Source organism: Apium graveolens, chromosome 6, assembly GCF_009905375.1.
Source record: "Apium graveolens cultivar Ventura chromosome 6, ASM990537v1, whole genome shotgun sequence".
Classification (NCBI taxonomy): Eukaryota; Viridiplantae; Streptophyta; class Magnoliopsida; order Apiales; family Apiaceae; genus Apium; species Apium graveolens.
This window is the reverse complement of record NC_133652.1, coordinates 191,437,653-191,452,184: the sequence shown is the minus strand read 5'-3', so window position 1 is coordinate 191,452,184 and position 14,532 is coordinate 191,437,653. Positions and strand designations below refer to the sequence as shown.

Here is a 14,532-nt window from a genome sequence, read left to right as displayed (position 1 = left end):
CGGTTCGCGTTCGTTTCGTAAAATATGTAAGAAAAATGGATTTTAGATCATAATTTTATTATGTTCTTAATGATAATCCTAATTTCTAATAATTGAAAGTTGTTTCATAATATATGAACTTGAACTTTTATATATGAATTTAAGTATTTTCTTAGAGAAATAGAGTTGAAACTAGTAGTTTGTAAAAGTTTGAAATGGAGAATGTATTATTTGTCCCACATTAAAAATAAATAAAGTGAGGATATTATTTATTTGTGATTTATTTTTTAAGTAGAATTAATTTATCAGTTAGGCTGGGTTATTGTTTATGTTGGGCTTGATCACTTTGTAAGTGGGCCGAGTCAGATTAAATGAATCTGAACATGTAACTGATAATATATATTCATAATTGAAAACATTAAAATTGATTTAATGTGTGGATTAAATAAAAAAAACTGTTATATTTTATTTAAATTCAAAATCAGCAGTTTTGATTTATGTATTAAATGAGCAGTTTTGATTTATGTATTAAATGAGCAGTTTTGATTTCTGATATTAAAGTCTATTAATGTCAGCGTGGTCAGTTACACTTAACCTCTACTATAAATAGAGGTCTAAGTTGTTGATGAAGAAGGACCACACCTACATTCTCTTCCTTTCCTCTCTGCTCTCTTTTCTCTCCCCAAAACACAAGTTCTGAGCTGTTGATTTTTTCGGCGACTGAGGTGTTAGTCGAAGTTGGATTTGTTGTTGCTATGCACATCAAGTTCGGAGTTGTTTTATCCTGGAGGAGGCAATGCAAGCATCCCAACGCAACATGTGAGGCAATTATCTCTTCAAGAGCAGTCAGGGTTTCGAGTAAGGCTTGACGACTCAGCTGGTTTCATTTTGGTTTCTTGTTGCATTGCACCAGTTGCACACCACTGCTTTCTGTATTTTCTTTCTGTGTTAAAACTATGGTTACTGGTACGCTCTCTTGCTTTACTTTGTTCCTTCAGTTTCTGATTTGCATGTTGTTTACCTACATATTTTGTTTTGTTAACTGTTATCTTGGCTTTCTAAATACGATATATAATTGCATATGTGTTGTTGTAATAGTTAGTATTATTTCCAACATTCTTGAAGAGATAGTTGGTTATATATTATTCAGCGTAATAATGGTTAGCGAAGCTGAGGTTCCCGTTGGTAGTAGTTTTGGTGCAAATTTTGGGGCCATAGATTGGACCACTTATAGTTTTCACAAGCCGTTGAATTAACTGGTTTACCAGAGAAATTCAACGGTGGCATCGGCTTTTCTCGTTGGCAGAAAAAGATGAAATTGTGGTTGACTATGTTTGTGGCCGGTTGTGGAATATGAGAAACCGGTTGTAGAACAAGAGAAGGTTGTAACGGTTAAGGCTTTTGCGAAGTGGGCTGAGAAGGATGGGGTAGCTAGGGCGGCCATTTTGGCTGCTCTAACAAACACTTTGTTTGATGTCTATTCTTCGGATGCCTACTCCGCAAAACTCTTATGGGAGAAGCTGGACCAAACACATAATACTGACTCACAAGATCTGGAAAAGTATTATGTGGCAAGGTTCCTTGAGTTTAAGCTGGTGGACAATAAGTCCATGACTGAGCAAGTGCATGAGTTTGAGATGATAGTGCATGCTTTGAAGGAGTCTGGAATGGACCTCGCGGAGAAGTTCAAGGTTATGAGCATGATTGAAAAGCTCCCGAAGTCTTGGGAAGAGTTCTCTCTCTCCCTGAAAAGACAGAAAGGAGAGATCACCTGGACCAACCTTATGCTGGACATCTCGGTCCAATAACAACACAAGTCCAAGCAGGGACATGTGATGCCAACTGAGCACGGTACCTCGAAGGTAAACGTAGCAACTGTAGGACAGAAAAGGAAGGTTGTTGCTAAGAAAGTTAATAGTAATAAACCTAAGAGTGACAAGGACAAGGCCAAGAAATCCAGGGCAAACAAACCATGTTGGTCTTGTGGGCAGGTTGGGCACTGGAGTAAGGACTACCCTACGAAGAAAGCGAAGAAAACCGAGGTGGTAGCGTAAGCGAATGTTGTGCTTGGAACCGTAAGTGGGCCCGTAGTGAACATGGTTGTTGGTGAGGCTACGGCTTCTGAAACCAACGATGACCGGTATGTATCCTACAACCCTTTAATATTTTCCACCTATCTGTCAAATGAATGGTTGATAGATACTTGAGCTAATGTGCATATTTGGGCTGATATTAGTTTATTTGTATATTATCAACAGAGTCATAGCTTGACTGTGAAGATGGGGAATGCTAGTGTCGCTCAAGTACTTGGAATAGGAAACGTGGATCTGAAGTTCCCTTCAGGACGTATACTATCTCTGACTAGAGTGCATCATGTTCCCGACATGCGTAGAAATATAATAAGTGGAAGCTGTTTAGTTTCTAGTGGTTTTGAAATTTCTTTCAAGTATAATAAAGTAGTTCTTATTCATACTGGTACATTTTTTGGCAAGGGTTACTTGTCAAATGGTTTATTTGTTATTATTGTTGAACCCGTTTTGGGGAATTTGAATAATAATATTATTCCTTCTGTTAACTGTGTTGAATCCTCGAATATATGGCATGCTAGACTAGGTCACTTAAACTTTGGTGCTCTTAAGAATATGATGAACTTAGAGTTGATTTCAAAACATACCATATAAAAGAATTCTAAATGTCAAGTATTTGTGTTTGCTAAACAAATACGGAAACCTTTTCATAAAATTGTTAGGGATTAAGATTTGTTAGATTTAGTACACACTGATATTTGTGAATTTGGTGGTGTGTTATCCAAGGACCAGTTTAGATACTTCATTAATTTTATAGATGAGAGTAGTAGATATTGTTATGTTTATTTACTTAGACATAAGGATGAAGCACTTAGTAAATTCATTATATATAAAACTTAAGTAGAAAAACAAACTAGTAAGTTACTTAAACTATTGAGATCTGATAGAGGTGGTGAGTATACGAGTAACGCTTTTGATGAATTTTGTGCAAACAATAGTATAGTTCATGAAATTACTCCATCATACACACTTGAGTCTAATGGGGTTGCTGAGCGAAAGAACATAACATTTAAAGATATGATTAATAGTATGCTGATTAACTCTGGGTTACCTAAATACATGTGGGGAGAGGCTCTAAATATGGCATGCCATATTTTGAATAGAGTCCATCTGAAATACATGGATAAGACACCCTTGGAGTTATGGAAAGACAGGATGACTAGTATTAAGTATCTTCGTGTGTGGGGGTACCTTGCTAAGGTGGTTGTTCCTGAACACAAGAGAAAGAAACTAGGTCCGAAAATTGTTGACTGTATCTTTCTGGGCTATCTTGAAACTACTACAGCTATGAGATTTTTGGTATTAAAATCTGACATAGATGGTATAGTGGCAAACACGATAGTTGAATTTCGAGATGCTACATTCTTTGAGGATGTCTACCCTATGAAGACTGGAATACCTGAAATGACTTCTAAGGAAGATCCTACTCACACATCGAGTTATATTCCTGATCATGTGGAAAAGATGACAAATATGGGGGCGGAACCAAGTAGTAGCTCTATTCCTAAGGAAGTAGATGAACCAAGGAGAAGTAAGTGTGCAAAGGTAGTTAAGGACTTTAGAGGTGATTTTATCACTTACAATGTCGAGGACGAACCTTTAACTTTCTGACAAGCTATGGATTCTTCGGAGTCTAGGCATTGGAAGGGCGCTGTGAAGAGTGAAATCAACTCTATTGTTTCTAATGGAACATGGGAGTTGGTTGATCTCCCTCCTGAGTGTTCTACTATTGGGTGCAAATGGATCTTTAAGAGGAAGTTGAACCCTGACGACTCAATAGATAAGTACAAAGTTAGACTGGTAGCTAAGGGTTTTAAGCAGAGGGAAGGAATTGATTACTTTGTTACATACTCTCCAGTTGCTAGGATGGTAACAATCCAAATGCTTATAACATTGGCTTCTGTCCATGGTCTTATTATCCATCAGATGGATGTAAAGACCGTTTTTCTTCATGGTGAACTTGAAGAAGAAATTTATATGGACCAGCCTGAGGGATTTGTTGCATCTGGAAATGAAAGGAAAGTATGTAAGTTGATCAAGTCCATTTATGGCTTGAAACAAGCTCCCAGAGATTGGCATAAAAAGTTTGATAAAACTGTATTGCCATTCAGTTATATGGTTAATGAAAGTGACAAGTGTGTCTACACCAAAGTTAAAGGTAGTGAGTGTGTTATCCTGTGCCTATATGTGGATGACATCTTATTGTTTGGAACCAATATTGAGATTATTAATGAGACAAAAGACTGCTTGAAAAGGCATTTTAAAATGAAGGATATGGGTGAGACTAGTGTGATTCTTGGAATCAAACTGATTCAGTCGGCTGAGGGAATAACCTTGACTCAATCTCATTATATAGAGAAATTTATACTTGAGAAATATGGTTATTCACAGTGTAAATCGCTAGTACACCCTATGATCCTAAAGTTGCCCTTGTCAAGAATACTTCAGGAGTGCGTGTGTCTCAGCTAGGTATTCTCAGATTATTGGGAGCTTGCAGTATCTTGCTAACTGTACTAGACCAGATATTTCATATTTTGTGTCTAAGTTGGCTAGATATATAAGCTGTCCAAACAGAACTCATTGGGATGCTCTTGATAGAGTACTTAGATATCTAAAAGGCACAATGTACCTTAGTTTACACTACAGGAGACTTCCTGGTGTGCTTGAAGGGTACAGTGATGCAAGTTGGATAGCTAAGAAGTCTGGTTCCAATGGAGTGACTAGATATGTGTTCACATTCGCTGGTGGAGCAATATCTTGGAAGTCAAGCAGACAGACTATAGTGACTTGGTCTACTTTTGAGGCTGAGTTGTGTGCACTTGATGCCACATGAACGGAGGTTGAATTGTTACACAGACTTATGTCTGCAATACCTGTAGTAAGCACACCGCTTCCTGCTATTGCTATTCACTGTGATAGTCGAACAACTATTGACAAGATTAGCAGTAAAAAGCATAATGCTAAAATTAAGAGACACATCCAAGTTAGACTTAAGTCTATAAGGGGTTTAGTGACTGATAGGATTATAGCGATAGAGTTCATAGGAACTCAGAATAATATAGTTGATCCTTATGACTAAAGGACTGGAACCTGCAGTGGTCCTCAAGTCAAGGTTGGGGATGAGACTTTCAACCCATCATTATTCATCAACAGTGGGAACCCAATACACATGAGAGGAGATCCCTCGAAGTGTATTCAATGTGGTAATAACAAGCTGTAAGGATGAATTGGTAGTACCTTTGCTACGTAGATGATACTGTTGTATCTGAATCTATCCCCTGTAAACCTAGAAGGTAATGACACTGCTAGAAAAGTAAAAGTGTTAAAACTCTGAATGAGATCAAGTCATTTGACGAGATAAAGGCAGTATATCTTTGAAGATGCCCAGCTAAGCGAATGTAATTGTTTGGTCGCAATTAGAGGAAAGAGTTATTCCTTGAAATATTCGACGAACAAGATCGAGACAAGACCATTAATGTCTCAAAGCCGTAGATTGGCACCATAGTCGTTGCCTTGTCGTCGTCTATGGAACATTGTTATACTAAACGGATTAAGATTCAAGGTGAAACATTCCATCTGAATCCGGTAGCCATTGAAGTAGAGGACTTAGGAGGGTTCAAACCCGGAAGGGTACCGACTCTGAAAAATAAGTCATGATAAAATACCTGATCGCATTTCTGTATGATTTTATGGGGGATTGTTAGAAAAATGGATTTTAGATCATAATTTTATTATTTTCTTGATGATAATCCTAAAATCTAATGAATGGAAGTTGTTCCATGATATGTGAACTTGAACTTTTATATATGGATCTAAGTATTTTCTTAGAGAAATCCATAGAGAAATAAAGTTGAAACTAGTAGCTTGTAAAAGCTTGAAATGGTGAATGTGTCATTTTTTCCACATTTAAAATAAATAAAGTGAGGATATTATTTATTTGTGATTTAATTTTTTAATTAGAATTAATTTATCAGTCGGGTTGGGTTATTGTTTTTGTTGGGCTTGGTCACTTTGTAAGTGGGCTGAGTCAGATTCAATGAATCTGGACATGTAACTGATAATATATATTCATAATTGAAAATATTAAAACTGATTTAATGTGTGGATTAAATACAAAATCTGTTACATTTTATTTAAATTCAAAATCAGCAATTTTGATTTATGTATTAAATGAGCAGTTTAGATTTATGTATTAAATGAGCAGTTTAGATTTATGTATTAAATGAGCAGTTTTGATTTCTGATATTAAAGTCTATTAATGTCAGGGTGGTCAGTTACACTTAGCCTCTACTATAAATAGAGGTCTAAGTTGTTGATGAAGAAGGACCACACCTACATTCTCTTCCTCTCCTCTCTGCTCTCTTTTCTCTCCCAAAACATAAGTTCCGAGTTGCTGATTTTTTCGGCGACTGAGGTGTTAGTCGAAGTGGGATTTGTTGTTGCTGTGAACATCAAGTACAGAGCTATTTTATCCTGGAGGAGGCGTTGCAAGTATCCTAACGCCGCATGTGGGGGCAATTATCTCTTCAAGGGCAGTCAGGGCTTCGAGTAAGGCCTGACGACTCAGCTGGTTTCATTTTGGTTTCTTGTTGCATTATACCAGTCACACACCACTGGTTTCTGCCTTTTTTTCTGTGTTAAAGCTATGGTTACTAGTACGCTCTCGTACTTTACTTTATTCCTTCAGTTTCTGATTTGCATGCTGTTTACCTACATGTTTTGTTTTGTTAACTGTTATCTTGACCTTGGCTTGCTAAATACGATATATAATTGCCTCTGTGTTGCTGTAATAGTTAGTATTATTTCCAACAAAATATACGTAAATTATTAGTTATACTTCTATACTCCTTCTGTGTTTGATTTTAAAATCAAGAACCAACGACCAAATTTTAATATTTCGTATTTAATATTATAATATAAATAAATATGCTCATAAATGAAATACATCGATCCAATATTTAGTGAATTACCGTGTTTCTATTTATTTAACAATTTTTACTTCAATTATTATTTTTCTATTTTAAATTTATATACTTGATATATATAGGATATAAATTATAATACACGCCGAATTGTAAAATATAATTATTTTAATTTAACTTCTATTTATGTATTCAACTAGTGTGTCTATATCATTATTTTAAATAAAAAATAACTTAATTTAATCAAACTGAGAATACTAAACACTCAAATTTATTTGTTTGATTTGCAAGATTTTCAAAAAATTTAGGTGCGATCAAAAGTTCATTAGTTGTTTATTGAAGTATATAGTCATAAACATTTCTCGAATAACCTTTTTACTAATAAACATTTCGCGAATAACCTTTTTACTAATAAGTCGATATACGGAACAAAAAATTTTAATTGATAAAAGTTTGATTTCGAGTTCAACTTCAATATATTTTTAATAAATTGATACATAAATATTTAAAAATTTGATTAGGCTCAACCCATTTACTGCCCTTAGAGCAACTCCAACAAGTTAGCTATATTCAAGATCCTAAACTAAAATTTAAGGAATTTTGTATAAAATAGAGCTCCAACATCATCCTGTGCTTACTTAAAAAGTTAGCATCCTCCACACATGCCTTATTTATAAGTAACCATTAGTAGTTTCTTACCTTCATTTTAATAATAAAAAATTCATTTCTCTCTCCTTCCCCATATCAAATGTATAATTAGAGTTTAAATATAATATTAAAATATTACTAGGATACATTTATAAGGAATGTTGTTAATTCATTTCTCTTCATTTTGAAGAGATGAAGAGAAAAGAGGTGTGGAGAAAAATAGGGGTCGAACCTCCAACCTCCTTGTGGTTAACAGCCACACGCTCTAACCAACTGAGCTATTCCAGCATTATATTAAATGCTGTGGTGTTGCCTCTATTTTTGGTGGCCGCTTTAATAACTTATAAATTGGATCATACAAGGTACTGTTAGATATATATTTAGTGGTCATGTGCTATGCTACAAAGTACAAACTCTACCAATTAGACAGAAACATGACAATGCTGTTACCAGATCAAAATTTTAGTTTTATGTCAAACTCTACTTTAAATTCAATCATACTAACTCCATTTCTGGTGCAATAGTGCTTGCCTAACATGTGCATCTTTAGTACACTCTCAAGTCTCAAGCATAAAAAAAATAAGTAATTACACTCCAAACTTTGATGAATAGTGTACAAGTTATATACACTTGCAGAGATGCAATTTAGACCATCTCTGGATATTGGGTACATCCAAAAAACATGTTTCAGCCAAAAAGAATGAATCGAGATACAGGAATTTGATTTTCAAAACTTGCAAAGAAATTTGGTATATATTTATCTACAAACATAGATTGGAAAAAAAATATATTCTAATTTCATCCTTTGGCAAGTCAAACAGAACGAAATCCATAGCTATCGCTATCTTCGATTCCAAAGTAATTATGTCGATTCTTCCTAGCATCCCCCTGAACTATATTTGCAGAATTAGCAAAAGGTGAAGCACCAATCTGGAGACATTTCTCATTGTATTCTTTTCTGATTCTCCATAATATTTCCGCACATTTCTGCATTACAGGCCTTGCTTGTCTCGAAGGTGCAAGGCAATGACGAGCTAGTTTTAGAACCTTCTCCACCACCAATATAGATGCTGGATTCCTTCGTAGTCTTGGATCCATTGCCATTATAGTGTCTCCGTCTTTTAATTTCTTTAAAGCCTGCATATATTAATGATCAGTATCCCTGTCTTCTACAATTTAATGCAAGAAGAGAAGAACTTGAAAATAAAAAACAAGGACCACTGATTTATTGGACAAACTTACTGATTGTAGATTAGTGTGCACACCAAAGAAGAAAATTCTGACTAAGTTTTAAATAAAGGCTTCTTGTATACTTCTAGAACTACCTAAGTCACCACATTAGATTGAAAGAAAGAAAGGAAATCTCTTAATAGAAAATTACAATATAATATCCTTAAATATAGGTGTGTCAGCTGGACTCAAATATGCATAATCCGATTAGTGCTGGTTATCTTAGTTAAACAGTCATTCACACAGTTGGATCCCAGCAACAACTATAATAGAACTCCAAATAATTTATCTAATTAATTTGAGCAATCTTATACGATTTCAGAACTTAAATGAACACCACAATTAATCATGGTATTGGTTAAATACTAATTAGCATTTGAGGGTGTAATGGTTTAAATGCTACAGGAAGTTATCTTTGTGCCTATGTTCACAAACATAACTGGTTTCTAAAGCAGCAAAAACTGAAGCCACATTAAGTTGTCACCTCCATTTAGCATCAGATAAAATCAAAATGTGTAAATGCTAAGGAGGAAAAGATGAACGTTATATAGAGACTAAGCAATATTTTGTGTCAGTAATTTTCCAGCCTATTTCTGTATGCAAAATTCATTTCCGATCTTCAGTGGCGGATCCAAAGCCCAACCTCTACGGGGGCATTGTGTACTTAAGTGACTATGTTATGCGTCCTGGGTCCCAATTCATTTTTTTTATCATTTTCACTAGATTTTTTGTTTTTTTTATATTTAAGTGCTAAAAATTAGTTTTTCAACCATTTAATATCCAATTTATGATCATATCACTATAAATAAAACTAAATATGACTGAAATTATGAAAGATTTACTGGCATTATAGGGGCGCTTAACCTTTTTTAGTTGTGACACTTTATAAAATATACATATTTATACCTTCAAATTTTAATAAAACACCGCTAATTTTTGGTTCCGTGGGGGCATGTGTTCCTGTTGGCCTCTACATGAATATGCCCTTGCCGATCTTAATGTTTTTATTAGTATTATGTTGGCAACTCTTCTGAGAGGTTAACAATTATATGAGGAAGGATTTATTGTGAGAACAACCTTAAGAAAATGAACTACTAGTGACTTTGTTACCCGGACTATTCAATTTTGCCTTCATACCCGTGTCGATCGGACATGATATGGGCATTGTATGGGTATGGAATCTGAGTCGGATCCTTCATATGAAACCAGACACTTTGACTTCAATAAATCTAGTTCAAAATGATTTACAAGGCCTCACAACAACTCAATTCTAAAGAGGCATGGATGTCCATAGATTACTATTTTCATGTTATCACTTGATTTATGCTATAAATATAACATAAACAATTATATATATGTTTTCTTATTTGGTAGAATACACTGATTTACAAATGTAAAGTATACAAAGTAGGTATAGTTTTACTTATGTGAAGGTTATATTGCAAATCCCCGCACTTTTGTCCAATTTCGGATCCATATCCATAATCCTAATTTTATTAAAATTAAAAAGTTCGACACTTGGGTCCGCACCTGTGCAACACCCGTACCCGAGTCCTGGTAGCAAAGCCAGTGACTGTATTAGCCGATAAATATCTAGCTCAGAGAGATTTATGTTAATGAAGGAACCAATAATGCTACTTCTAGAGAATTATACCGAGACCTACAACAGCATTTCACGAGAGAGAGATTAACTTTGGTGAACACTTAAAAGCAAGAACTTTTAAAGCAAGAACTGCCCCTCCAACTAACTTCCCATGATTTATTGATGTATAGAACTTAGAGTAGATGTTGAGCTTTATAAGGTTTTATCATCCAAACATTTATGGTCTCATATTGGAAGTCATTTTACTTCTTTTGGTGTCTCGAAAAGGATCTAGGACTTTTTACTAGGGGGCAAATAATTTATATTTAATTACAAATAAATAACTTATAACTTAAAATGAATAAGTGATTTACAAGTGATAAATTGATGAATGCTTATAAATTATACAAGTGTTTGGATAATTTTACATATAAGTCAGAATTATTTTTTACATAAATGAACTGAGATAAATAATTTTTAAATAAAATTATCTTAATTCTTATATTTTAAGTTAAATTAATATTTAAAAATAAATAAAAATAAAAATAAATTGAGAAAAAATACGTCATAAAGTTGTAAATTCAACTTATAATTTGGGTCGACAAACACTCGTCGATAAACTGTTGCGGACTTATAAGTCATAAAGCTAACTTATATGATTTGCCAAACAGGCCCTAAATACTTTTGCAACCTGTTTCTTCAAATTCTGATAGGGGGATATGAGTAAGATTTTGTCTCAAGACAAATAATAAACGTGCGTAACGTACTAGCCATCACCCGCCCCCAATCTCTTCATTTTGAAAACAATGTTCAATCTATAATGTCTAGGAAACCCACTTCATCCTTTATATTAATCATTTTTACTACATTATGTCAATAGTAATCTTGAGATCTTCATGTGCTCTTTAATCATCATATATTTAGCTGGGTAAGACTTGTTGTCTTAGAAAGGATATTGTCTCCATTTGCGAATGCAGCACAATTTACAATATTTAGTTCTAAAAAATATACCCTTTAAAGCTTAATGACACGGCACACATTAAGAAAATTTATATACTTTGCCGTTTACTGAAAGAAGCCGCATAATTGGTGCAAGTATAAATATAAAAATCTAAGACTACTAATTTGAATGAGAAATTCTGATGATTATGGAGGAACTCAAGAAAACATTACTGGTCTAGCATAGAAGGACCATATTCTAATATACTGGGCTAACAAAAAATTTCTTCACCTGAAAATTAGTATATACTTAAATGTAAAAGTTACCAGCTTTGGATTCTTGAAACTAACCCATTTTATGGTGAACCTCTCATTAAGAGATCTATTGTGATTTATTGGTTGTCTTCCTGTTATCAGCTCAACAAGCAGTACCCCAAAGGAATAAACATCACTTTTCTCCGTAAGTTGATATGTCATCAGGTATTCGGGATCCAAGTACCCTGCCGTTCCTCTGACTTCTGTAGAAATGTGAGTTGCTCCTAGATCTTGAGGAGCTAATCGTGCAACTCCAAAATCTGCCACTTTAGCCCGGAGCTTATCTGTGATGAGGATGTTTGATGCTTTTATGTCTCGATGAATAATTGGAGGATCTGTGAATTTAGATAGGCAGAGCTTTAAAAATGTTTCTAATATACAACAATACCAAGGATTACAAACTCCAGACCCCATACAGTTAACACCGAGCAGAAAAGTGTACTAGACAGATATTTTTAAATAGTAGTTTTATATTGATACCTGTATAAGTGTGCAGATACGTTACTGCATGAGCTACATCAATTGCAATGTCCAGGCGCTCTGCAATTACAAGCCCTTTCCCAGAAATTCCTGAATGACAGATTACTATCTTGAGCGAGTGGATATCTTAAACAGCATTATTAACAACTAAAGCTAGAAAAATCTATAAATATACTTAAAATTTACTACAAGAAGGTTATTTGCGTTTATCACTGGATTAGGAAAACATTAAGAAATTTTCCAGTAAAAACTGATGTAATTAAGTACATATTTTATATATTCGACGAAATAGTATTATTTGTTAACAATAATACCTATATACCTATAGTTAGCCATCATTATGAAGTATATATGAAAGATTCTGTATACCAAATATAAGTTACATGCATTTGATGTTCAACCACCAGTCAGAGCAATTTTTATCATTTAAATCATAAATGACACCAATTTATATTTCACTTGCCATCCAAATGTTCTCGTAATGTTCCGTTCCCAACATATTCAACTATTATGAGATGTTCATCCCTCTTCTCTACAAAACCAAAAAACTTGACCAAATTCAGATGTTCGATCTTTGATAGGGCAAGGATTTCATTTTTGAACTCCGCCTTTGATGCTGTCCTATCATTCAAGTTCTGCAAAATATATAAATAAATAAATAAAATTTCTTAACTCATGTAAATGTACAGATATTCATTGTTTCTGACACCATAAGACGTTAGGCCTTACCATATCTTAACTCTTATTTCAAAAATTAGACCTTGATTTAACTACATGCGAATTTCCCATGTATAAACACCGAAGTTCAGTTCATCACAACTTGTCAGTGATTTTACTTAATAGAGATTAGACTTGAATGCTTACATTTTTCTTCATCCGCTTTACTGCAACAAAAGTCCCATCTTTTAGCTCAGCTTTGTAGACAGTACCGAAACCCCCTTCTCCAATTTTGTTAGCTGCTGAGAAATTTCCAGTCCCCTTGAAAATCTCTTCTATGGTATATTCAACCCTTTGAAAATTCTCACTTAAGGCCTTCGTGTTTTCAGGGGAATCAACGAATTTGTTTCTGCTACTGAATCTTGATGAAGTATCTTCTGAAGCTGCAGATCATAGGCATTGACCATTAATATAAACCAATTAATAATTAATTAAAAAACACCACTTTTACAATTCAACTACACAGTTTAAAACTATAGAACAATTACTTTCATCCTACATGAAAATTAAACCATCTCATTCATATATTTTGTTACAATCTCCGCTCAACAATCACCATTAATAAAACACAGTAAGTCCAAAGATGTATACAAGTATTGTAACACAACGAATCAACGCAGAATCATTAATTAGTTAAAATGGAGCTAATACCACAATAGAGTCCATTCTTCAACCAGTATTCCTAATAAAAAGAGGAAAAAGTTACTCCTCACTAGGGGTCAACACAATTCACTAATTTTGCAGTACAAAAGCCTACAAACACCTGAATTTCGAACTCTAATCATTTTAGCCTCTTACAATAATTACAGCTTTAAAAGACAAGACAGGTCACGCAATCAACAAAAATAGTAATCAGCATAACTGGAACTGGATCATTGATTTTAAGGAGCAGTAGATGGTAAATACGCAGAATAAAAACACACACATAACAAAAGGGTCTTACCGGAAATATCTGTAGCAGGACCATGATCATCTAAATGATCAACTTGAAGTGTAGTTGAGTTAAGTTTTTTGTTACAGAGAAGAAAGTTGAAGAGTTTAGGAAAGATAGAGACATGGGTTGTGTTTTGCAAGTAGCCTTTTTGGGAACTTGAGTTTTGTGTCTTGATTTGAGCATGGCTCGTCATTTCAGGACCACTGCAACTGGGTGTTTGTGTTTTATTCATGGGCAACTACACATTTGTAACATGAACGCCTGTTTTTTCAACTCTTTTGTTAAACAAAACTAATAACAAGGGCATTAAATTTGATGTACACGGGGAACATGGATCAAAAGAGTTAGATGGATAAACTAGCCGACATATGTATAAATATCTACTCCCTCCGTCACTTGGGATCTATTTGCCATGAGACTTCTATCAAATATAGTTTTATTATAATTTTTTTTAATAAAAATTTAAAAATAGAACTTTTATTCAAAAAGTGATGTATATAATTTGATGAGACTAAAGGAGTAGTATTCAAGTAAACAATTCACCAATACATCATTTATTTTTTTATTTCTCTCTTTTTAATTTTGGGTCCAAGTTTGAATTGTGCAATGCGGCGTGATGCCTTAAAAAATGTGTACTTCACTTTCAATTAAATTAATATTGAGACTGCTGTTAAAAATTATTGTCATGTTAAAAAATAT

At 34.1% G+C, this 14,532-nt stretch overlaps 1 protein-coding gene across 1 annotated transcript; it reads right to left on the bottom strand.

Annotated features, from left to right (window-relative positions):
• Positions 1 to 8,207: 8,207 nt before the first annotated feature.
• LOC141667588 (calmodulin-binding receptor-like cytoplasmic kinase 2) lies at positions 8,208 to 14,176 on the bottom strand. The gene is made up of 6 exons (XM_074474136.1): positions 13,843 to 14,176; positions 13,047 to 13,282; positions 12,646 to 12,817; positions 12,183 to 12,272; positions 11,739 to 12,037; positions 8,208 to 8,773 (listed from the first exon to the last, which is right to left on the bottom strand). Exons 1-6 carry the CDS (start codon positions 14,063 to 14,065, stop codon positions 8,450 to 8,452), a joined length of 1,344 nt encoding a protein of 447 aa, XP_074330237.1. The 5' UTR covers positions 14,066 to 14,176; the 3' UTR covers positions 8,208 to 8,449.
• Positions 14,177 to 14,532: the final 356 nt, after the last annotated feature.

Coding starts and splice junctions, on each gene's coding strand:
- LOC141667588 (XM_074474136.1), bottom strand. CDS start 14,065: ATGAATAAAACACAAACACCCAGTTGCAGTGGTCCTGAAATGACGAGC. Junction 12,273..12,645: donor ATTACGAGAACATTTGGATG/GCAAGTGAAATA, acceptor TCTGTCATTCAG/GAATTTCTGGGAAAGGGCTT. Junction 8,774..11,738: donor AGAGGTTCACCATAAAATGG/GTTAGTTTCAAG, acceptor TAATATATGCAG/GCTTTAAAGAAATTAAAAGA.